At 41.9% G+C, this 26,332-nt stretch overlaps 1 protein-coding gene across 1 annotated transcript; it reads left to right on the top strand.

Annotated features, from left to right (window-relative positions):
* Positions 1-16,764: 16,764 nt before the first annotated feature.
* On the top strand, positions 16,765-19,711 carry KLF2 (KLF transcription factor 2). Its single transcript, XM_048831175.1, has 3 exons — positions 16,765-16,910; positions 17,311-18,229; positions 18,801-19,711. The coding sequence occupies exons 1-3, from the start codon at positions 16,836-16,838 to the stop codon at positions 18,974-18,976; spliced, it is 1,170 nt and encodes a 389-aa protein (XP_048687132.1). The 5' UTR covers positions 16,765-16,835; the 3' UTR covers positions 18,977-19,711.
* The last annotated feature ends 6,621 nt before the right edge of the window (positions 19,712-26,332 follow it).

Raw genomic sequence — 26,332 nt, 5'->3', positions numbered from 1 at the left:
CTTGTCTAATTGATCTGCTACTTAGTTGTCTGATTTATTCATTATTGTCTATTTGCTTATTCTTTCATTAATTGATTAATAGCCCTCACTTAATGTCTCCCCAGTATTATTGCCTTATTGCTTCTTTTTCCTATCCCTCCTGGATGCCTTTCTCCCCTTCACTCCACCCTACTGCTCCCACCAGCTCCCCCAACCCCACATATCCACTCCCCCCATCCCTTCCAGAGATGGTCAATACTATTCCTAGACTGACTAGAAGGGTTCTACAAAAATGCTCATTGGGCCACTGTTTATAGGGCCTGTGCAGACACTTGACCTCTGTGAGTCTGGAGGGGCAGTAACCAAGTCCACACCAGATCAGATACAAGAAGTTAAAATATGCTGTTCCTCTCAAGTATCTGATTGTGGCACATGCCCCAGATTCTGAGTATTTGGAGTCTTAAAATGTAGATTTTTGAGCACATTGATGTAACATACTTCAGAGTAACATGCTCCAAACTTGTGTAACATAGTTATTAGAATGTGCTCTGGTTTCATAGTGACTTGATGCTTTTATCCACTTCTCCTGATATGACATAGGATTCTTACCCTTCTCATGCCATAATTTATTTTTAGATACAAATTTTGTTTTGCAAGTTTAAGTAAAATTGTTTTATTATTTCCACATAATCAAGGCACAAACAGTTTCACTTTCTTTGAAGCTTTTTTATCTCCCTACAACTGGATTTGAATCTCTATTTCACCACCACAACCCTGTAGCCATAACCACAAGGCCACATAGTCCCAGGGTTGTTTTTGGAGGTGGTAGTGATGTGAGCTATTTTAGAAGCTGCAAGATATAATTTCAGTTATATTTGAAGGAGGATTACTTAGCTTTGAAAGTTCTAAGGGAGCCTTGCCTCCAATGTTTAGGGGGCAATTGCTGAAACCATCAGCAAAATGCTTGAAGTGACAGACTACCCTCAAGTTCTAACATAAACCACTATGTACAAACAGCAGACACTAACTATAGCTGAACCAATTGTCTTTGCTGCTGCTACCTAGCACCTGTCTAGGGCAGAAAAAGATGGGCCATGACACAGAAAGCCAAGCTATAGAGAGTCACTTTATCATTACAGTGAACACCAAATAGCATAAAACCAAGTTGCTTTTGGACTGCTGCTCTTCTGTGTGATAAATGTAATTCAAAGAATAACAATTTTTTTTTTAAATTCCTCAACACGGCCCTCAATTTTGTGGTGAAGTTTGGTACCCCCATTTTTAGGTGTAAGACCAGATGCTAACATTACATACCCAGCTCTCTGTTTTATGCCTGCCAGCTACCATTTGTGTCTGCAACTAACGGCGAAATTTCACTTGCAAAATTAGAGGCCATTTGTCAAAAATTAAGCCCTTAATTTACAAATTCTGCTCCCCCTTTAGCTCTTAATGTGTCAAGAGAATGGTGCAATATCTCTGACCTTGCCAAGGCTCAAATGTCAGACTCAAAGTGTGACAAAGTCCCAAAACAAGTGACACACAAAAAAATTATTATTCATGCTGGAAAAGCAAAATGTGGTATTTGTCTTTTTAGTGTGACTAATTCCTATAATTTCAATTTAATGATTCTTTAGTTACACCTGAGCTTTTCAACAATAAAAGTGAAGGCATGTGAACTCTGTGAGGAACATAGGTAATTTTGGGACTAAAATGAGTGATGTCCCTCAAAATGAGGGTAATTTGAGAGATATTAATCATTACTCATCCCAGGTCCTGCTCCAGGCAGCCAGGCCCCATAAGTTAATATCACATAATTATTGATACAGTAATGATTTTCATTATTAATTCAAGTTAATGATATTGATTAACTCAGCACTGGGCTGTCTGGGCAAAAACTCTGAGTTCAGGTGTAACGCCTCAGCTGAAAAGAACATTTGCAGCGGAACTAATTACTTCTGGCCTCCTGACAGGAAAATTGCTGCTGTTGCATCCCAATAACAGCTACCCCGCTTGTCCTGACAATCAGAGTGCGACTTTCTTCCTGCTACGTGGCTCAGTTCAGTGGAGGGACACAAAGGGGAGAGAAGTCCACAGGCCTCACACAAGACCAGCAGGCACAACTGGTCACAACAGAGCTGGGAAAAAAGGAAAGGGCAAGCAGATTAGATTGCTGTTGTGAACCCACTGATCTGAGGCATGCGCTCCAATGCTTAGGGTGGAGGCGGGCACTCAGTGACTAAAATATTATAAGTGGAGTTTATTCACTATGATCAATATATTATAGATAAGGTTTCCCTAGCTAGCAAAATGATGGGATAGTCTAGAAATGCATCCGATGCTATGGAAATGGCTCGAGCATGTGTACTTTCCTCTTCATCTATTATTATTGTTATTACCCACATTTTTAAGATGCTCATAGGGTGACCAGACAGCAAATGTGAAAAATCGGGACGGGGGTGGAGGGTAATAGGACCCTATATAAGAAAAAGATGCAAAAATCGGGACTGTCCTTATAAAATCGGGACATCTGATCACCCTAGATGCTTATCACCATAGCATTTGGGCATCTTTTTACATAATTTTGATTCAGTGACAAAATAAATAAATAATTCCTCAAATTATGAATCATACACTCGACAACAGCCTCCTTTTCACATACCTGCCACACCAAATCAACTATCCTACAGAGACCAGTGATGGGGAAATACCAACAGATTCCAAAACCAGCAGCTAGTTTCCATTCTAACACAGAGCTACAGCTTACTTCCAAGCTAAGTGGCCAAGTTCTGACTCAGCCATGTCTTGAATAGGAGCAAATTTCATCTGCAAATGTCCTGTTCCCAGAGTATGTAAGTCCTACCCTTGGGAATGGCAGCTAAACCATTCCTGCCAGAGGCCAGGTGATGTGGGCTATGAGATTCTGGACCGGGAACTGTACTATTAGGGCTTTAACCAGAACCTTACACTTCACACCAAGATAAGCTGGTAGTCAGTGCAGGGTGAGAACACAGGCATAATTTGCTCTTGCTGGTCTATCCTGCTCACTGGGAGAGCAGCCACATTCTGTACTGGCTGAAGCACTTGTGTGACATGCAGAGGCAAAGAGGGCGCTAGAGAAGGGCAAAGAGCTACAAGAAACATTTTTTTAATAAATGAAAAATTCCTCAGCTCAAATGTTTTGGGTGATCGTCAACAAATTCCAAAGAAGTATTATCAGCCAACACAAAGTGAGGCTTCACTTTACTATTTAATAATGATATCAGACAAATGTCTCATTAGGACAAAGCTGCATTTGTATACTCTTTAAGGTCATGCCTATTCTGAGTTTTTAATTCACTTTTTATTTTTTGGAAACACGATTCTCCTTTGGATGCAATTAAAAACATGTCAACAAGAAAAAAATAAATGAAAAGAATTACTGCTGAGTGGAAAATTAATGGGCTGAGGAAGCCATTAAATACAACCACCCCATCTCTGCCCTGACTTAACTTGGGATATCAGAAGCTCTAAGCCCAGTTATGGTCATTATTACTGTTATTTAATACTTATACTATGGTAGTACCCTGAGACTCCAACCATTCTGCTCCGTGTTATACAAACACAGAGCAAGGCACAGGCCCATAACCGAAGAGCTCCCAGTGGTCATCAGGTTTGGTTTTCAGTGAAGGCAAAAGTTGCTGTTGCATTCTAAGAAGAATGTCACAAGAAAACTAGAAGAAAAAAACATTTCCCTGAAACCCATCTTTGTAAAGTATCAAAATATTTTTCCATCCAGTGAAATAGCTATAAATAATGTTTTAAACTATTAAAAAGGTAAATGCAGAAAAAGGGCTATTTACATAGGAGCATTTTGTGTTGTTTCAGTTTAATTTGTCACTGATCTAGGAGCCTCATACGTTAGCTGGAGGGAATCCAGAGCTTTCAAAGGTTTTCTGTCAGGGCTTGAAAAGTTGCCAGTTTTTTTAATGGAGCCGAGCAGTCTCAGGCCTGTTGTTCTCAGCGATTTTGTGAGCCAGGGCCGCATGTTAGCAGGAAACAGAGCCAAGTGGGCTTCCTGAGCGTCTGAGAGAGGAAACACTGTAATAAGCATGGAGGCTGTGGTTAAAAATAACTCTGGTATATAAAGGCTGCAGAGAATCCCCTCTCTCACTCATACACGCCACGGCCTCTTGGCTGGCTGCTTCATGCTGATTTCATGTGAGTGAGACTCTTTGACATCTACACAGAGCAGGTGGTTTTTAAGCAAATGGAGACAGAAAACAATTCTATGGAGAACTGAAGCCCAAGAATTCAGCGTATCAGGCATTTAATAGTTTACATGTTGCCAGAAAGCTGCACCCTAGCTTTTGTTTCAAAACCTTTGCATGTAAGGATAGGATAAGGCTGTGTGTAGAACTCTTAAACCCCAAAATTTGCATAGAAATTAAAAAACCCATATGGGACAGTGACTGTATTGTTTTTCTGTGATCTGAAATTCGCAAAAGAGAAGAATAGCCTGAATCACACAAGCTCTCTGTCCCCTCTGAAAGCGGACACAAACCCTGTGAGTGCTAGACCATCACAGCTAACATTGCAGTTGTTGCTTTGGCTTGAATCAGAGCTTTTGTCTTCTCATTCACTTTGAGGAACCTACCAGGAGAAAATACTAAATTTGTAGATATTCAACTATATTTGTAATTGAAATGCATGTTTTGCTGCATAGTATTAGTGCATTATCAAACAGAGCACTGTATACATTTTTCAATGCATTTATTTTGTGTACAATTCCATCCTCCTTTTCTTTATTGGAGGGGATGATTTCTCTTGCAATGTAAGACAAATTCATTCTGGGTATTTAGCAAATGAAAGCACCCTTTGCTCTACAGTAACTTGATACAAACCTGCTGCCTTCCAGTGAGCTCTGGTCTGAAAACATCCTTTGTAACTCACATGATGCCATAACTGGCAAAAACAGCCATCCCAGACTCATAACGTTAGTTTTTATTATTACAAGTATTTATTTGGCACCCATCATGATGGTAAATATAAAAAGTTATCCACATGATTTTAAAAGTTGCATTATATCAGTCTGCCCCTTTAAAATTAATTACTTAAAATGGATGCAATATTTAAAGAGACTTCAAAAGAATTGTCTAGGAGAACTGGTATTTATTTACAGTAGTACCTGGATATACTCTAATATCATAAATCCATAATTTTGGCTGACGAGGATTGTACTGAAGATTGGCACTCAGTGCCCTTCTAAAATTCATCAACAGAAGTAGGTTCGGTGCTTCTTGTGATTATTTGTCCTGGACACCTTGGAGTACAGTTTCAGGGATATGTAAAGAAGGGAATTTGAGAGTTCTGTTCCTGAATGGACAATACTTTCTACCAATTACTAAGTGGCATTTTTCATCTCAAACTTTACCAGGAATTTACATATGCAAGTGTTCTAAAATAGAGGCACACAAATAATTGGAACAAAATGACACTTGCAAAAATGGAGACCAGTGATCTGAAAGAAGTCCGTCCCTAAATATGCTACTACACTTTCAAAAGTTTATGTAGTACTGTAATTATTTGTATTATTGGAAAAATCTGTGCAGTTTTTGGATGCTTTAATTATCTAAGTCTGAACAGAACTTCAGGTTCCAGGAAGACAAATGAGATCAGCTACTCTGTATGTAAAGTATAATCTACAACGTAAAGATCCCTGTCTTCCTCTCCCTGGTTAATTCACCAGACTCTGATTCATACTTCCATGTATTCAAATAGAGAAAGTCATTCCAGGCAGCAGCAGCCAATTAACAGTGTCACAGTTAGTGAAACTCTTTCTTCAATATTTCCCATTACTCAGCTCCAGATACACAGGACATATGACTAATAAATAATACAGGTGCTGTACAAAGATGATATTTTCTAAATGAGAACTAAACATATATTTATCACTCCATATACGTTTTTCCCTCATGAACTCCATCTCTGTATAATTTGATAATACACTTGCATCTATCTGTTTAGCTAAAAATGTGAAACTAGCAAGACTTTTGGACATTAGTGAAGAAGCATCTTCACCTCCTATTTCCAGTTTTGGCTAGGTCATCCCCGCCGCAAAGTTTGAAATGTTTAACTTCATGCTGACAAAATGGTCTACTAAAATAATCAGCAATGCTTCTATGAGAGCTTTGGCTGTACCAAATCTCACAAGCTAAGCAGGCTTGGGTCTAGTCTGTAATTAGATGGGAAACCCTTAAGGAAAACACTGGGGCTGTAGAGATGGTTTTGTTTTTAATCGTTAAGTGCTATACTCGACTGGTTTACACTTTCAGTCCTCAATACACCACAGTTTACACCTTATTCTTTGGGTTGCATGGCTGATATCAGGGAAAATAAACATTAGTTTTTATACCGGTTCAGCATTATTTAGTGCCCCAAATGGCCACAAAAGACACAGTCACTTTCCTTCTCACATTGTCTTCTCACAGGTATTCTGTAACTTTTCTCACAATTCAGATAAACATAATCTGTAAACATGAAAGTTTGGGCAGCATCTGCTCATTAATGTAACAGGGATTGAATGGGTTCATTTCCTGTGGAGATTCCAATAATTCTGACATTTGTAGATCTGATGTTTTTTCCCCAAAGTCTCTAACATCTCTCCAGATTAATGAAATTGCTTAACTCAGAGCTCACTTTAGGAATCATAACTTTCAGAGAGACTCATTGTGCCATATAAACATGTCCAGTCACATCCTCCTTGGTAGCTCTGTCAGGCATCCAATTCCCCCATCTAGCAATATGACCCACCATCAAGCCCCTCTTGCCACACTGAACATTTGATTCCCTCCCTCAAGTTGGATACCAGGCATGCTTACAAATAGCAGCACTTTGGGTGGGGTGTCTCTTTTAAAATCACATTAATTCAGATACAACTTCCAGGCCAGGGATTGTCTCTCTATCTGCCTCTGAGCAGTGCCCAGCCTAATGAAGCCCCAATCCAGATGGATGCTACCGTAATATACATCTTTATAAAGAATAAGTTATCTTTTTAAATTAAATGATACAAGCACTTTCTGCCCCACTCTACTATCAACCCCATGAGGTGCAAACTCTTCACTGTACATTTGAATGTTTAACAAATTGCAGATTTCAAAAAAGAGCATTCGGCTAGGTTTGAAAGTCACTAATTGTGATCTGTTCCTCTGACCATTTCGGTGGTTTCACAGAAGTTCCCATTTTGTGGCATTTGCGTTTAGATACTCTGCAGAAATTCTGAAGCTGTGGTTCACCCATTTTTCTATAAGATTAAAAAAATGAACTAACAGGCAGAATTGAGTTCTTAATCCTTAATTGACAGCTAAACATGAAATGCAGGCTACATAGCCTCATGCGAATTCAAAATATTTGCTGGCGAATGGTGACAGGAACCAAACTGTATATCTAAGCAAAGCAGGTAACTAATAAACTGGCATAAGTATTTTTGGGGTGAAAGCTCCCTAAATAACTTTATGGACAGACTGGTTTGAAATACATTAAAGATTGCATCCATAGCTGCTTACTCTCCCAAACCAAAATAATAAGAAATCAGTTACTGAAGAAAATGTTAATTCTGAATATATCAAATGCAGATTATTTAAAATACAAACTAATTTCCCTTCATGCAAACTTCCATCATGAAGGATTTAATTTCCTCATGATTAGTAAGATCCATAAACTACTTTAACAGCCAGATCACATTTTTCATGCATATTTCTGGGCAACTTAATACTGTTTTTACAGGTAGAACTATTTGTGGAAATGTAGCCTAGTCCCATTTTCTTCTAGATCAACAGAAGTCACCTGGCTGGGTCTGTAACCACCACTATCTGGTTGATGTTTGTGAGCCTTTGTGAAATGAGTTAGCAGTGGTCTCCATGGACAGCACAAAAACCACCATCAGAAATGATAGAAAAGGTAGCACTGTTAATAATATTGCAGAAAAGGAAAAAGTGTTCAATAAATATTTCTGTTTTGTATTTGGGGAAAAAGTCAGATGATGTATTCATACCATACAATTCTGATGCCACTGATAAAATACATTCCATTTCAACAGTAACTAAAGAGGATGTTAAACAGCAGCTACTAAAATTGGACATTTTTAAATCAGCTAGTCTGGATAACTTGCATTCAAGAGTTTTACACAACCTGGCTGAGGTACTCTCTGGACCATTAATGCTCATTTTCGGTAAGTTTTGGAACATTGGGCAAGAGTTCCAGAGGAGTGGAAGAAAGTTTGTGTTGTTCCAGTATTTAAAGAGGTAAACAGGATGAGCCAGGTAATTACAGACCTGTCAGCTGACCATCAATCCTGGGAAAAACAATGGAACAGCTGATACAGGACTCAGTTAATAAAGAATTAAAGGGAGTAATATGATTAATGCCAATCAACATGGGTTTAAGGAAAATAGATTTTGTGAAATTAAACTAGATTTTTTAATTAAATTACAGATTTGGTTGATAAAGGTAATCATGTTGATGTAATTTACTCAGACTTCTGTAAGGCATTTGACTTGGTACCACATATGGTTAAGAAACTAGAATGATACAAAATCAACATGGCACATAGCTGAATTAAAAACTGGCTAATTGATAGGTCTCAAAATATAATTGTAAACAAGGAAACATAATTCAGCAGGCATGTGCTTCTAGTGGTATCCCAGAGGGATCAGTTCATGGCTTTTCACTTTGTAACATTTTTATATATGATTTAGAATAAAACATAAAATCATTACCGATAAAGTTTGCAGATGACACAGAGATTGGGAGAGTGATAATTAATGAAGAGGACAGGTCACTGATATAGAGGGATCCGGATCATTTGGTAAACTGGCACAAACAAACAATAGGTGTTTCAATATGGCCAACTATAAGGTCATGCATCTAGGAACAAAGAATATAGGCCATATTTACAAGATAGGGGACTCCATCCTGGGAATCAGTGACTCTGAAAAAGATTTGGGGTCATGATGGATAATCATCAGAACATGAGCTCCCAATGTGATGCTGTGGCTAAAAGGGCTAATGCATTCCTTGGATGTATAAAACAGGAGAATACCAAGTAGCAGTAAAGAGATTATTTTACCTCTGTATTTGGCACTGGTCCAACTGCTACTGGAATAATGTGTCCAGTTCCGGTATCCACACTTCAAGAAAGATGTTGAAAAATTGGAAAGGATTCAGAGAACCCTACAAGAATGATTAAAGATTTTAAAGTCATTTATAGTGAATGACTCATGGAGCTCAATCTATTTTAGTTTGTCAAAGAAAAGCTTAAGGAGTGATTTGATCATAGTCTATAAGTGCCTACACTGGGAACAGAGTTCTGATAACAGAGAGCTCTTTAACCTAGCAGATAAATGTATAACAAGATCCAATGGCTGGAAGCTGAAGCTAGAAAAATTCATACTAGAAATAAGGTGCAAATTTTTAACAGTGAGGGTAATTAACCATGGGAACAGTTTATGAAGGGTTGTGTTGGACTTTCCATCACTGTAAATCTTTTACTCAAGATTGAAGGTTTTTCTAAAAGACATGCTCAGTCCAATGGCAGCTATTGGACTTGACGCAGAAATTAATCAATCAAAGATTTATGGCCTGTGTTATGCACGAGGTCAAGCTAGATGATCACAATGGTCCCTTCTGGCCTTAAAAAAAAAAAATCTATGAATTGGCACAACATGGCCCCTGTGTTTTTTCACATTTTCTTTTAAAAATGTTAAATATCCAGCTAGCTACCTAGATAGCAACCAGAGTCTGTAGAAAAAGATAATGAAATAAAGAAATTGTCAGACCCATAAAAGAAAATGGCATGATAATAAAAAGCAAGATAAGCTGAAGAAGCATCAGTGAGATGTGACTCTAAGAAACTGCTTCATGTGTGTAAACAATGACCAACACAATTCCAGATTCACAGTGGTATCACCAAAGGAAAAGGTGGAAGATGGTAACAGTGAAAACAGAACAAAAGATGATACTACATCTTAATTTAGTTCTCAGCCAACCAGAGCCAACAATTCCTACCAATGGATCTGAAGAGGGTGAAGAATTAAACATTTCACTGTTAAAAATGTCAGAAGCAGAAATAGGTAATACAATTAAGCAGCTAAAAAATGGCGAAGTGCCTTGTCAAGGTAAACTCACTGCTGAAATGCTTCAAGGTTGGGAGGATATGATAGTACATGAAATGCATAAACTTTACAATATCATTTGGGAGAAAGAACTCTGCCCAGCGGATTGGAAGAAAGGTGTGATCTGTAAACTACCAAAGAAAGGCAACCAACTGATGTGAGATCACTGTTGAGAAACATTACTTTCAGTATCTGTAAAGGTGTTCTGCAATATACTATTGAACAGAATCAAACTGGTCACAGATGAAAAATTGCACAATGAGCAAGCAGGCTTTAGACTAAAAGATCACGTGTAGAGCACATCTTTACAAAATGATTGAGAAAGAGTTTGCTTACCAGAGACAATTAGTCTTGAATTTCATAGATTTCACCAAAGCTTTTGATTGCATTCATAGAGAGTCGCTATGAAAGATGTTGTGAGAAAATGGCCATCCTAGAAAGATAGTGTCACTGGTCAAGATGCTGTATGAAGGTTCAAATGCTGTGTAAGGACAGAAAGTGGAGAGACCAATTGGCTTGATATCATCACTGGAGCATGGCAGAGTTGCATGTTATCACTCCTTCTCTGCATTGTGATAGATTATGTGATGCAAAGAGCAACATCAAAGGAAGATATAGGAGTTATGTGAAGTAGAGGAAATTTTCGAGATCTTGACTTCTCAGATCACATTGGATACAGATGATGATGCCAGGAAAACGACCATGATCAGTGTCAAACATGAGGCTGCCAAAGTAGGATTAAGAATCAGCCAAAAGAAAAGTAAAGTCATGACAATTGAAAGAGGAGTCAGCAATGATGGTACATATGTTATATCTGGAAAGCACAATCAGTGGTGATGGACAACTTCATAAGTAGTGAAAGCAAGAATTGGGAAGGCAAGTGGAGTTTTTTCGAGACTGGCAAATATTTGGAAAAGTCAGGAGATTCACACAAGAACCAAGATAAAGTTACACAATGTTACTAGTGATACGCACACTGGTAAATGCTTCTGAAACTTGGCAACTGTTATAAGCCAACAACAGGAAACCTAATGCACTCCATCAGAGATGCTTGGAGAAAATACTTGGTGTCAACTAGTGGGATAAAATAACTAAAGCTGATGTGTTAAAAGAACTGGCCAACAGATGGCAAGGAAAGTGATTTGAGAAAGAAAGCTGAAGTGGTATTGGCATGTTGTACAAATGTCAAAAAAGTACCCTTATATAAGTCCTTGACTTAGGGAAGATGGAAAATAGAAGACCAACAGATGCCACTCTCATAGAAGCAAACTACAGTGAAGTAGGAAACATGGCACTTGACAGACAGAGGTGGAAACACTGAGTTGCCTCGCATGACAGCTTCTCATAATAACAATAGTTACCTATTTATAATGCACACATAATGTGGCATCTGAACACCTTTCATGATAGCATCTGAGCACCATGTCAACATACCTACATAATATGTATCAACATATACAATGCCCAAAAAGACCACAAAGAAAAAAAATCTGCCTTGTTGGCTGTTTTAGCAAGGTCTGAATGCAAATTAAAGGTCAAACGCATCTGACATTACTCCACTGAAATCAATGGAATTATGTTGGGGATTAATTTGGCCCAAGGACAAGAGGTGTCCCTCTGGGACATGCCTGAGAGACATTGGGAGGCAAGTTTACACAGTCATTACCTGAGCTTTACCAGGATAGATAACATACTTTAGTCTTAGCATGGCCAGTCTCGCACCTTCCACAGGCACTAATTCCAGTGTGTAATTCTAAGTTAAATTTTAAAAAAATTATGAATACAAATTAATTAATCTATATCTGCTTGGTACATAGTTGAGGGAAAGATACATTAATACATGTCTTTCCTGCTTATGCAACATGTGAACAGTCAAGATATATTGCTGGTGCTGTAGTTTTGAGCCAAACAATAGTATGCAAAGGTAACGGCCCTGATTCTGATCTCACGCCAATGTCAGTCCATGGAACATCAGGCTGAGGCCATCTATGGACTGTCCAGTGAGAAAGGAGCGCTCCTGTTTGAATTCTGGGCTGACACAGAATGTTCGATAGACAAGGCATGTCCTGCTGCTGACCCAGGTACAATCAGCAACAGATCCCATTGCAGCCTTTCTGTATTGCTGCATTCCCTTTATATAGCACTAGGTGTGACCCATTCATTAAAGTTTAGGGTCCTAATTACAGTCTATTAAAAAGTTGGTTATTGGTTCCCTTTGATATAAAAAGACCAACAGAGATCAGCAATAAATTATAGAAAACCAACCTTGCCAACATAATATGCAGTTTTCAAACTGGAGTATCTTGTGTCCTATTCTAGCTGAAGACCTCCCAAATCTCACCCATTAAGCATTCTACTCACAGCAGATTAAAGAATACACTTTGCAATAATTTCCTTTTAATTTCAGATACCTTGCTTTTTACACATTAGTGTAACTCCACTGGCTTCAGTGGCATTATTCCAAAATTACACTCGTGTAAATTAAATCAGTGTAATCTGGTTTTGGATATTTATTAAAAAGACTTCCATAGGGTGAGAAACGAAGCAGTTTCAACACAATGATAATGAAGCCAGAGGAAGATTGTGGCAAACTGTTACAAGGGTCGCACATAGAGTGACCAGACAGCAAGTGTGAAAAATCGGAACGGGGTGGGGGGTAATAGGAGCCTATATAAGAAAAAGACCCAAAAATTGCGGCTATCCCGATAAAATCAGGACATCTGATCACCCTAATCGCACGTAACTAGTGACTCACAACGTAAGTAAACTCTGTTCACATTCAACTCATGGAGTTCAATATACTGAAATTTTTTAGCTTAATGGCTCTACTGAGGACAAAGAGAAACTGAAGGCGGAGAGCTGATTATTTCATGTACTTGGCTTTCATCTTCAGCATCCACTTAATGTTTCTTTTATTCAAAGAAGAAAACACAACATACTTTAGGTGACACAGAGTGACTATGGAGTTGCATATTCATATGTGCTTCCAGCACATAATGGAAAACAGAATCTGACTAGAACTTTGTCATTAAACTTACACTTACAGTTGTCTACCCTAGAAACAAAATATTTTTTGTAGCAGTTGCTGAAATCACAAGAATATAAACTGACACAGACACTCGGCATGTTATCCAGGGAACATACGCATTCATTCAGAATTCAACAGAAGACACTTTCTTGGCTGACTCATATCACCATATATACATAGTGTGCACTTACAAATATTTTATTAGAGGAAAAGAGTTTGCATTTAAAAATTACATTACATTGCAGTGAGTCATACATCTTTGTGTACTTTGTTACCATGCATTCAAGTGCATTGATTCTAGTCCATTCACAGGAGATTTACTGCTCCTCCTGGCCATTTTGTAAACTTTTAAATTAAAATGTAAAGATACAAATTATTCAACCAATATTTTGGTTTTTTTAATAACTTGTAGCTATTTAAAAACATCAGTTAATTACCACAGTTACTGTGTTTCCCTGAGACAGATGCCTACGTGGACCCACACTTCTGAGATTAAAGCCCCCAGCACACAAACTCAGAATCCTGAGGCCAGTCTACCTTGCTCCCCATCTCTTACAGGGATCTCAGGGTATAAAAGGGGGAGTTGTCCCCAAACACCATTAATTTTTCCCCACTAATTCAGGAATCCCTTTAGATTGCAAAGAAGGGGGAATGTGGGCAGGAAGCGTGGATCTGTCTGTGGGCATCATCTCAGAGAACCACAGTTACTGGGGTAAATCACCATTCTTCTCCTTTGAGAATTGGCCACGTGGATCCCTGTTCTTGGATGACTGACAAGCAGCAGTGACCCTCAGCATGAGTCTGAGGAGTGTTAGTTAAAGGTAACTGGGAGGTAGCTTCGCCAAACTGGCATCAGATCAGGATGCCAAGGTGAAGACCAAAATTTATGTGATATCTGCCAAACTACAGAAGTTACTAGGATTATTTTATTTCATAATGTCACTAGGCTTTGGCAATCTTTGTACAGCATAGTGAAGAACAGATGGAGACCTGAGATTCCACTAAGGTAAAGAAAGTCTCTATCTCTTTTCCTTGCAGAGACAGTATGCACAAAATAAATCCCCACTGCTTTTTGTTCATCTGGATGGGTGGTGGCACTGAAGTATTCCTAGTATAGATAATGTTCCAGCAATTTCCCATGTTTTTTACTAGTTTGTTAATTAGGCCTTTCTCATGTGTAGTTCTGACCACATCACCCTCCTCTTTTAATCGCTCCACTGCCTCCTTCTTTTTCTCCATATCAGGATCAAGTTTCATGTCCTCACATTCAAAGCCTTTCACAGCTCTGCCTCCTCTATGCACCCCTGTATTTTACTAAACCACCCCACCTACTCTACTCAGTTGCTCTGATTGACCCTTCGCTAGCTTCACACAAACATCTCTGCTCCTTCCACGCGGTGCCCTCCCTGAGATGGATATAAGGCCACTACTGTCTCCTCCTTCATGTCCCCTCTCAAGACCCAGCTCTCCTGTGATGTCCACAATAAACTGCTAATACATGACTGTTCAGCTCTGAGTTGAGGGGATATATATTTATACATTTAGGCCTGGTCTACACTTAAAATTTAAGCGAAAAATCCATACCTCTCAGCGATGTATCTATGGTAATCTAACCCTTGGTGGAGATACAACTATATTGATGGAGAATAGTTTTGTCAACCTAGCTACCATTACTTGGGAAGGTAGTTTACCTACAGCAACAAAAACCCCTTTCTCCCAAAACAAAACAAAACCCTTCAGTTGATCTAGGCTGAATCTACACTGTGGGTTTATGCTGGCATAGCAATGGCGCTGTAGACCCCATGGTGCAGACACGTCTAAAAACTGTATATATCAATTGTGTATATATTGGGTTTCCCTCCCCACCCTCCATCTTCACCCACCCTTTGCAAATCGATGGTCTAAATTGTGAGTTCTTTTGAACCAGGACCAAGTGTTCATACAGCATCAAGTACAGTGGTCCTCAGTCCTGACTGAGACCTCTATACATTATTGCAATATAAGTAACGAACAATAATAATCAATTACATTGTTAATTTTTAGACAATTTCAGAGCAAAATCCCACAAAGACAACATTCCAGCTGAAACCCTATGGTATGATTCTTCTCTTACATAGCTGTCAGGTGTACCTCCAAACACCTGGAAAACTAGGGCGTCAGTAGAGTCACAGATGAGACCTGGAGCACATACCTTATGTTTGGAGGCTGAGGGCCAGCTCCAAGAGCAGCACTCATAGATATGCAGGGCTGGATGGGAGCTCCAGAGAATCTACCCCATGCTGAGTCAAGACCAAGTTTTACCTAGACCATCCCTGACAGATCTTTGTCCAACCTGTTCTCAAAAACCTCCCATTAAGATTCCACAACTCCTTTGATAACCTACTGCAGCACCTAACTATCCTGATTGTTAAAAAGTTTTCCCTAATTTACCTAAACCTCCTTTGGTGCAGATTAAACAGCAGCGTGCATTGATAACAAGGTAGGGGGCATGCCATGCATTGGACTATGGCAAAGTCCGGCTTGGGTGCCCAGTAAACTGCATGCTTGTTTCAAACAAGACAGGCCAATACGCTGCGGGGAGCCCCCTGCTCTGCCCCAGCGGGGATGGACACTGTAGCTGGTGCAGCTTGGACCTCAGGGACTTATGGGGCCCGTGCGGCTTCCCAGCCCTGGGAAGTGCCTGAGCATTTCCCCCGGAGGGAGACCCTCCTGGCTGGGGACGGTTTACACCCAAGCAAGACTTGTCCCTAGTCCCAGGCCGCAGCCCGGCTGAGAAATAAGAAACTAGACATGATTGCATCGTTAGCGGTAAAGAAAGGACACTGCTGGCCACAGCGCTCCTGCCCCGCGGGAAACCCTTAAACCGCCCCTCCCGCTCCTGCCCCACGGGAAACCATGAACCCCCCTCCCCCCCGCTCCTTCCGCACGGGAGACCCTGAACCGCCCCCCCCCCCCCCCGCTCCTGCCCCACGCGAAACCCTTAAACCGCCCCTCCCGCTCCTGCCCCACGGGAAACCACGAACCCCCCTCCCCCCCGCTCCTTCCGCACGGGAGACCCTGAACCGCCCCCCCCCCGCTCCTGCCCCACGCGAAACCCTTAAACCGCCCCTCCCGCTCCTGCCCCACGGGAAACCATGAACCCCCCGCCCCCCCGCGTCTGCCCCGCGGGAAACCACGAACCCCCCTCCCCCCCACGGGAAACCACGAACCCCCACCACTCTTGCCCCACGGGAAGCCCTGACCCCCCCGGGGTGGCCCCGGTGCAGAGAGGGGAGCTGTACCGGGGAAACTCGGGTCCCGTTTCACTAGCACTCTAGGGGCCCCGGGGCTGATCAGCGGCAGCCCAGGTGGAGGGACGGGGGGACCCGGGGGACGGGAGACGGGGGGACCCGGGGGCGGGGGCCGGGGGGACCCGGGGGCCGGGGGCCGGCCGGCCGCTCCGCCCTGCTCAGGCTAGAGCTGCAGCTGCAGCAGCCGCCGCTGCCTCCTTTTATAGCGGGGCTAAATTTAGGTTGCGCCTGGCTCGTTCCCTCCCGCCCCGTCCGGGACGCGTTTCCTCCGCTCCCTGCAATTGGCTTGAGGGCTCTGGCGGCCCGGGCTATAAGGCAGGGAGGGCCCGGGAGCCGCCAGCTCGCAGCCCCTCCAGCCATCGCCCCGGAGCAGCCGAGCCGGGACGCACTATGGCGCTGAGCGACACGATCCTGCCCTCGTTCGCCACCTTCGCCAGCCCCTGCAGGGAGAAAACTTTCCACGAAGTGAGTGTCCGCGAAGCGCCTGGGCGGGCCGGCCGGGGGCCCGCGTCCTGACGTGCCAGACGCCCTTTTCCCCCAGCCCCAAACTCCTCTGGCCGGGGAGGTCCAGAGGGATGCAGCTACCCACTGCTCCTGCAAAGGGACAGCTGGATAGTAATGACCTGACTCCTGCAAAGGCTTGGGTGGGAAATGCTGTGGAGTGTCAGCATGTGTGTGCAGTGCTAGGGGTGGGGAGTATGTGCAGGGGGAATGCCCCATGAAGTGCTGGGGCATTATAGCATTTTGAGTAACACTGATTGGGAGTAAACGCTAGCCCTGGAGCAGATGGGTTAACCCTGTCCATTAGCAGAGATTCGTGGATCCTCTCCCCTGAGCTCTAATATTCTCTGCTTTTCTTTCTCAGAGATGGAAATGTGACCAGGAGGACAAGGCCCCTGCCAACAGCTGCACCATGCCAGAACTGAGGCCAGGACTGGGCAGCCTCTCCCCTCGCAAAGAGGATGAAGATCTCAACAATGTTTTGGATTTTATCCTTTCCATGGGCAACGACAGCTTCAGCCAGAACTCACCTAGTGGGGACTATCCCTCAGCACAGACAGAGCCTAGCAGCTTCTACCAGACAAATCCATCTTCTGGATGCTACAGTTCCCTGGGACAGAGCAATCCACCTCCTTACAACTCCAGCCTCATGTCAGAGATGATCAGATCTGAAATGGACCCAAACTTCTGCCTCCCCAGTCATGTCCAGGGACGATTCTTTGTGACATCCAGCTTTGGGAGCCCACACTTTGTGGACAACATTAAGCCAGAACCTGACATGGACAGTTATGGGCCTGTCATGGGCCTCGTCCCTCAGACATGCCCTAAGATCAAGCAAGAAGGCAATGCAACCTGCATGATGGCCTACGAGCAGCCCAGGATGGCCAGCTCACCCCAGATCCCTGGCACAGAGACACCCCCTCTGAGCCCTGATGACCTCATGGTGACTGACTGCCAAACACAGATGATCTGCCCCTCGTCAATGTCATTCCAACAAAGCTATCACTCTGCCACAGGCTTCCACCATCACCAGACCCACTTCCAGTACCAGAGTGCCTCTCAGTTTGGCTTGTTTGAGGACAGCCTGCCCTTGCAACCCTCAGCTCCAAGAGGCATACTAACTCCTCCTTCCTCTCCCTTGGAGCTGATGGATTCCAAGCCCAAAAGAGGGCGACGATCCTGGCCCAGGAAGAGGACAGCCACACACACATGCACCTATGCAGGCTGTGGGAAAACCTATACCAAGAGTTCCCACTTGAAGGCCCACCTTAGAACACACACAGGTAAATACAGCACAATGCTTGGCTATATGGGGCAACCACGCGGTTTGCCATGTATGGATGCTAAGAAACCCTCGGCCACAGAATTAGTTCTAAGAGCAGAATGTAACCTGAATTGTGTGAGAAGTTCATTAATCCTACAGAGTCTGTAAACTACATGCATGCATGCCCAACCACAGTCTGAGAGGTTAATAACCCTGTCGTGGCTGGGCGCAGTCTGCATGTGTTTTTGCTTAAGTTTTTCCAACATAACAACGAGTGATACTTGCAACAATGGCCCTCCAATCACTTCCTCCCCCCCCCAAAAAAAAACCCCAAACAAACCCACAACCATACTCCAAGCAGAGAGCTTCCTCTGCCCAGAGAAGGGAGAAGAGTGGCTACTGCAATTTAATTATCCTGGGAGGCACTTTGATACTATAGTGCTGGGCACCAACATAAAATGCTACGCTAAAATAAATGTTAGGAATATGCTGAGATCTAGTGAGAGAATTTACAACCCTTCTAGTGTTTGGGAGCTGCCTTTATGTGGGAGGAATTCACTGAGTCATGGTCTGTCTGATTTTCCCAACAGGTGAGAAACCTTATCACTGTAACTGGGAAGGCTGCGGCTGGAAGTTTGCTCGCTCTGATGAACTGACTCGTCACTATCGCAAGCACACTGGCCACCGGCCCTTCCAGTGCCACCTCTGTGACAGGGCTTTCTCCAGGTCAGACCACCTGGCTCTGCACATGAAAAGGCACATGTAGCTATAGAGACTCGGTACTGCACATCAGACATTATTTAACGGCTCAGGTGCAGAATCGTTCAAAAATCTGTAGCTGGTACTACTTAGAGGCAACAAAGCTCTAGCCATGGATGGGAAGGAAGAATTTGACTCAAGGAGGTTTAGCCTGTCATCTCCTGAAGAGAATTTAAAGGGACTGTAATAGTGTGACTGTCCACTTCACTCAAGAGAATATGGTTTATTTATAGAGCTTCTGTGAAGGGTAAACTCAACAAGATTCCATGCAGATTGTATAGAAGAAGCTGTAAATACTGTACCTCTGATTGTAATTGCCCAATACATAAGCTTTATAAGACAATGTTTGTATGGAAACTGCCTGAAGTCAACCCTAGATGGGATTAAATGAATGTTTCTGTCGATGATATTTTAGATTTCAGTTGAAGGCATGGCTAAGAGAAACACTCTGATTGTTAGACTATTTGTTTCATTGGTGCAATAATATTCTTGTCTGCCATGATCTACACTAGAAGTACAGGGCTTGATGTCTTGTAAAAAAATAACCTATTTTACTGATTGATTTTTTTTTATATATTGTACATAATTTTATACATTGAGAAATGTTGTAATGTATTATGTAAATAAGACAAATGGGCATTTTGCCTATTTCTGTTTTTATTAAAAAAGTAGCAATTTTTCAATGTTTGAAAACATTCTCTTTTTAATAAAATAAATGTTTAAGAGATGTGATCACACTTTATATCTTATTTGAGAGCCAGTCATTATCCTTCCCAACAGCTGAATCAACAGCCTCCTGGAAATGTTTTAAATGAGAAAAAATTATAGGAGGACATTTAAAAAAAAAATCAGGTCCCTGTTCTAAAAACAGGACAAAATTAGGTGTAAAACTCCTGATTAGTTATAGCTGAACTACAGAAAATTCAATGTTATTTCAAATAGGAAAGTGTTTCATATTCAACATGTACTTCCTAAAAATGGTTGTTCAGGTAAAAAGTAAGCAACACTGTAATTTCAGTCTCATTTCTAGTTTATGCTGGACTATTTTAATAGCATCCTTAATGTTTTCCAGATGTAGTCACAGTTTTGCCAGCAGTGTGTGGGTTTTTACTATAAATTTAAACACTGCATTTTTGTAATTATGGAGGCTTATTTTAAGGCAACTTTGTACGTAAATTACCCTTGCTCTCAAGAGCTCAGTGCAGAATTCCTATTGATCAGTAGTGAAATGTTTAAACTACTTTTTTTTCTTTTTAACATAATTCTCCCACAGAGTTTGGCTAAAGTTTCTTTTTAATACACTCCAAAAACAAAGGTTCATTGAATACGTTATAAAGATTCACAGATTACAAGAGTTAATAAACACATTTTTGTATTGGAGCTAGATAACCTAGTCAAGAGTCCCAATTGCTGCAAACTAATTTCAGACAAACTGAGTATTGTGATTGTAACAGTGCAGAGGTGAAGTCGGTCCACTGAAACCATAAGGAGTTTCTCTAGACCTACACTGCTGTAAAAAAAGATCAGAATCTGACCCAATTTCTATATTTATGTACTTAGTCTAAAATTATAGTGGATATACTTCATTTTTACTTTTTAGAGCTAGGATTTCACACTACTGGAGTAAAATTATAATTATTATTAATTAGTATAGTATTAGGAAAATGTTTTTCCTAAAATGTATACACTTGGATATTTTAGTATAAGAAATAGAGTTGGGATTTTTTTTCTGACTTTACAAGTTATACTGCACATGAATGAAATCAACAGGAATGTATTTAAAGTCATTGCAAATATAGCTATTCTTCTGTGAAAGCAAAGTCTGGATTTGTTCATGTGGAACAGATGTATTTTGGGCTTCTAATCAGTGACATGGAAGAGTGAGTTCCACATTTCACTTTTACAGCTCTTTCAAAGTGAAATTTGAGGTAAAGTAACTTATTTGCCAGAAACAATTGCTCAATATAATTCCAGAAAGTGAGGATGACTTAAGGATGTTCTAAAATTATCACACCCATTGTTGCAATAGTTCTAAGTATTTCCTCCTTTTTTCTCATAGGCCAAGGTTTCATATCTGAGCGTGTCTGTTGGTGTTTATAACCTCCTGAAAAGAATTTTAAAATCAAATCTTAATCTAATCTTTCCATATTGAACTGGATACTTCAAGAATTTCCCTTTTTAGAGTGTTCTCGTATATGTTGCAACATAATAACTAGTTCCTAAAATACTCCCTTCGTCTCCATAGACTCACAGTTTTTGTGCCTTCTTTTATCTCTCATCTTACACATGATACAGTCTCCCAAATAACGTTCACTGGGTGAGACCCACCCTTATACAGAGAACCAGAACAAGGCTTATTGTACCACACGTAAGCTCTGTGCAGGGCCTGAGAAGCAACATTTTCAGCTCCCTCTGGCCACCTGTGCAGCGTGGCTATGCCTACTACTACAGTTTATGGAGAGGCGTAGCGGCCAGAGCCACTGCTCTCTCTTGCCCTTGTGGATTCCCCATCTCACTAGCCCACTTTCAGTTCCACCCACACACCTTGTAGAGAGCCCCTGTAGAGCTCTGCTCCATGCCATATGTGGGAAGGGGTTCAATATGTCCATGAAGAAGTCATTTAATATCCACCATACACTATTTAAAAGTGAAGCGTTCACAATGTTTTTAGCTTTCATTTTGATGTAAGCAAATGTTATACTGTACAAAGTCATCCTGATACATACACAGGCCTCTGCAAAGTAGGAGCCAACTAAACATTAACAAAGCCCCCTGACCACTATGATTTGAACTATCTGATGGTTGCCATCTATGACAGTTTCTATGTAGTCTTTACTGAGAGATTGCAGGTCCCATGTCTCAAGATAGTCCCTCAATAAAGAGCAGTGTTGTTTATATTCCCTTCCACTTTATGTTAAGGGACATGTTATGTTAACAGACAATCCTTATGAGATAGCAATGTTTCTTAATTGGTGCATCCATTGATGCACCTCCAGAGGGGTCTTCTAGAACAGAGTACAGAAATTGTGTGCTTTGCCATATGAGTCATTTAAGCCACCAATTCTTTCTTCAGTTGGAAGGAGCACTCTTATTCTAAAACACCATCCCAACAACAGCACAGTCACGTCCTATTTCTTTAAGTAATGTTCTTTGTTATGATAAGTACTGATTTCCAAGAATCCTGGCCAGGGGAGACCCCTACCACTAACCATGCCAGAGAGAGTTAATTCCTTTCCCACATCCCCTCCAGCACACTAATATCTACATTCACCCATTTTAACATGATTATTAATACATAAATAAAAATCAGTCAGTCAAATCTGCTAAGAGGAAATGTAGAGTCCGTTGTAAACAAGATTTTCACACACACTCTTAAAAGATACCACAATGATGAGTGCACTATAAATGCAAGATAGATCAATAGATTAGATAGAGCATGCTTAGAAACAAACAGATCCAGCACAATGTCCCAAGTCAGTTAGCTGTTCACATTTTTGAATATGAGACATTTTCCAACGTAGTTACTGCTATAGTTCAGTTTCAGCCTGCAATTTTTCACTCAGTTGAAAACAGTCTTCTCTCACCTGTTAACTCAGAAGTGCCAGTTAAAGCCACATGATGTGAACTCAGACTTTAGCAAATACTGTCCTAGCCTCAAAGTCTGTTGCTGCTGAAACAGCAACAAGAGCAGAGCTTGTGTCTTGAGAGAAGCCATTATCGTAGCCCTCCAATACTTCCAGCACTACAGTGAAAACAATTATCCAAAACAGAGACAAAACAATTTAAAATCAAGGGTCTAAAGACTAAAATAGAAGCATGGAAAGGAGCTCTTCCAGATTATCCTGCAGCAACCTGGGGAAGTTTCTAACAACAAAGGAGAGTTTATAACAAACACAGAACTTTGGGGCACCTATCCAGGCTTTAGCTAACCCCATGTAATGATGGGGCTACTAGTATTTCTGAGTGTATAAACCCTTGGTTACTTTCAGTAGTTTATAAACTGATTGCAAAAAATTGTTCCAGGCTGAAATTCAGTCTCTAGCAATAAGCAGTACCAAAAATAGTTTGTCAATTTTTAAAATAATAGGATTGTTAAGTGTTGTGGTTTCAACAACTATTTTGTGCACCAATAACACCTCCCTTTCACAAGCCTCAAGAAGGAGGAAGCGGTTTAGAAATAAAACAGACACCATTTAAAATGTGTTTCCATGGGTCTAGAGGCTGCTGGCTCAATCTGGCAATGAGTGGGGTTTCCACAAATTCCCATGATCTTCTGATCCCAAACAACCAACTCCCTGAACTGGTACCCCCTACCAAAAGTTGTCATCCTGTGGGGTTGGGAGGGTGCCCTAGTGCCCTGCTGCCTCATCCTGTGGTGTCTTTAGGGAAGGGTGGCAGGCCTATTCCCAGCAAATCTTTCCCCCATTTTCTTCCTCAGCAGCCATGACAGACCCATTTGTTTACTTTCATCTGTCCACTGGACAGGTCCTAAGGGCATCTCCTCTCTTCCTTTCGCTTCAGGATATTCCCTTTGTGCCCTTTACCCATGTGGCACTCTTCAACCTCTTGCCCAAAGCTGCAGCATATATAACATTAATCCATATAGTAAGAGCTACTGACCCCTCCCATGTAACAGAGCACTAACAATTGGAACCTTATCCAGGTCAGGTGACTGGAACCAGGCCATGAAGTGAAATCGCTTAACAGCCCTCCTGTGTCACACCTTTATTGCTCCATGTGGCCCCTTTCCCCATATGTGACACTGACCTTGTCCATATGCCTCCTCCCTATGTCCATGCATCCCTTTTTCCTATCTATGGCACCAAGAACCCTTCCCCATATATTTCCCACCTGTCCCTGCCTGCTCTCCATGAAATGGGCTGTCCCCATCCTCACTCATTACAGCAACGGGTGTTGTGCCTATTGACAGTTCCCTGCATGCTCTCATTGCACTTTATCTGCTATTCTCTGGTCCTCCTAGAGATTCTAGGGCAGGAGAGTACCTGAGGCATGGAGGAAAGGGAGAAGGAACTGCTATGCCTCCCATCTATGCTTGACAATAATTCTTAATAGCAGGAAGAAAACACATGGCACACTACCTTGGCCTTCACCAGGCCTGTGAGCACCTAGGACTGGGTTCTCATATCTGGCCACCCCTATGCCCATCAGGCCAGATAGAACAGTACCACAATGAAGTGGGTGTACTTCTTGCTTTCTCTACTCTCCGCTATACAAAATTGGGAAGGTGGTATAAATGGGCTCCTGAGAGACTCTACAGGGTAGAAAGAAAAGGAGTACTTGTGGCACCTTAGAGGCTAACCAATTTATTTGAGCATAAGCTTTCGTGAGCTACAGCTCACTTCATTGGATGTATTCAGTGGAAAATACAGTGAGGAGATTTATATACACACAGAACATGAAAAAATGGGTGTTATCATACACTCTGTAAGGAGAGCAATCACTTAAGATGAGCTATTACCAGCAGGAGAAGGGGTGGAAGGGTGGGAGAAAACATTTTGTAGTGATAATCAAGGTGGGCCATTTCCAGCAGTTAACAAGAATGTCTGAGGAACAGTGTGTGTGTGTGGGGAATAAACATGGGGAAATAGTTTTACTTTTTGTAATGACCCATCCACTTCCTGCCTCTGTTCAAGCCTAAGTTAATTGTATCCAGTTTGCAAGTTAATTCCAATTCAGCAGTCTCTCGTTGGAGTCTGTTTTTGAAGATTTTTTGTTGAAGAATTGCTACTTTTAGGTCTGTAATCGAGTGGCCAGAGAGATTGAAGTGTTCTCCAACTGGTTTTTGAATGTTATAATTCTTGATGTCTGATTTGTGTCCATTTATTTTTTTACGTAGAGACTGTCCAGTTTGACCAATGTACATGGCAGAGGGGCATTGCTGGCACATGATGGCATATATCACATTGGTAGATGTGCAAGTGAACGAGCCTCTGACAGTGTGGCTGATGTGATTAGGCCCTATGATGGTGTCCCCTGAATAGATATGTGGACACAGTTGGCAACGGGCTTTGTTGCAAGGATAGATTCCTGGGTTAGCGGTTCTGTGGTGTGGTGTGTGGTTGCTGGTGAGTATTTGCTTCAGGTTGGGGGGCTGTCTGTAAGAAAGGACTGGCCTGTCTCCCAAGATCTGTGAGAGTGATAGGTCGTCCTTCAGGATAGATTGTAGATTCTTGATGATGCGTTGGAGAGGTTTTAGTTGGGGGCTGAAGGTGATGGCTAGTGGCGTTCTGTTATTTTATTTGTTGGGTCAGTCCTGTAGTAGATGACTTCTGGGTACTCTTCTGGCTCTGTCAATCTGTTTCTTCACTTCAGCAGGTGGGTACTGTAGTTGTAAGAAGGCTTGATAGAGATCTTGTAGGTGTTTGTCTCTGTCTGAGGGGTTGGAGCAAATGCAGTTGTATCGTAGAGCTTGGCTGTAGACAATGGATTGTGTGGTGTGGTCAGGGTGAAAGCTGGAGGCATGCAGGTAGGAATAGCGGTCAGTAGGTTTCTGGTATAGGGTGGTGTTTTTGTGAGCATTGCTTATTAGCACCGTACTGTCCAGGAAGTGGATCTCTTGTGTGGATTGGTCCAGGCTGAGGCTGATGATGGGATGGAAATTGTTGAAATCATGGTGGAATTCCTCAAGGGCTTCTTTTCCATGGGTCCAGATGATGAAGATGTCATCCATGTAGCGCAAGTAGAGTAAGGGCGTTAGGGGACGAGAGCTGAGGAAGTGTGTTCTAAGTCAGCCATAAAAATGTTGGCATACTGTGGGGCCATGTGGGTACCCATAGCAGTGCCGCAGATTTGAAGGTATACATTGTTCCCAAAGGTGAAATAGTTATGGGTGAGGACAAAGTCACAAAGTTCAGCCACCAGGTTTGCCGTGACATTATCAGGGATACTGTTTCTGACGGCTTGTAGTCCATCTTTGTGTGGAATGTTGGTGTAGAGGGCTTCTACATCCATAGTGGCCAGGATGGTGTTTTCAGGAAGGTCAACGATGGATTGTAGTTTCCTCAGGAAGTCAGTGGTGTCTCGAAGATAGCTGGGAGTGCTGGTAGCGTAGGGCCTGAAGAGGGAGTCTACATAGCCAGACAATCCTGCTGTCAGGGTGCCAATGCCTGAGATGATGGGGCATCCAGGATTTCCAGGTTTATGGATCTTGGGTAGCAGATAGAATACCCCAGGTCGGGATTCCAGGGGTGTGTCTGTGCAGATTTGTTCTTGTCCTTTTTCCCAACAAATGGTGTAGTTTATTTTGGTAACCCTCAGTGGGATCAGAGGGTAATGGTTTGCAGAAAGTGGAGTTGGAGAGCTGCCGACCAGCCTCTTGTTCATATTCCGACCTATTCATGAT

The sequence above is a fragment of the Caretta caretta genome, chromosome 25 (assembly GCF_965140235.1).
Source record: "Caretta caretta isolate rCarCar2 chromosome 25, rCarCar1.hap1, whole genome shotgun sequence".
NCBI classification, from domain to species: Eukaryota; Metazoa; Chordata; order Testudines; family Cheloniidae; genus Caretta; species Caretta caretta.
The sequence above is the reverse complement of the archived record's forward strand: the minus strand, read 5'-3'. Positions and strand labels throughout refer to the sequence as shown.

What these genes read in the sequence shown, in the direction of transcription:
- KLF2 (XM_048831175.1), top strand. Translation starts at nt 16,836, where the DNA reads ATGGCGCTGAGCGACACGATCCTGCCCTCGTTCGCCACCTTCGCCAGC. An exon ending in GGGAGAAAACTTTCCACGAA is followed by an intron (nt 16,911 to 17,310) that starts GTGAGTGTCCGC and finishes TTTCTTTCTCAG; the next exon opens with AGATGGAAATGTGACCAGGA. An exon ending in CCACCTTAGAACACACACAG is followed by an intron (nt 18,230 to 18,800) that starts GTAAATACAGCA and finishes TTTTCCCAACAG; the next exon opens with GTGAGAAACCTTATCACTGT.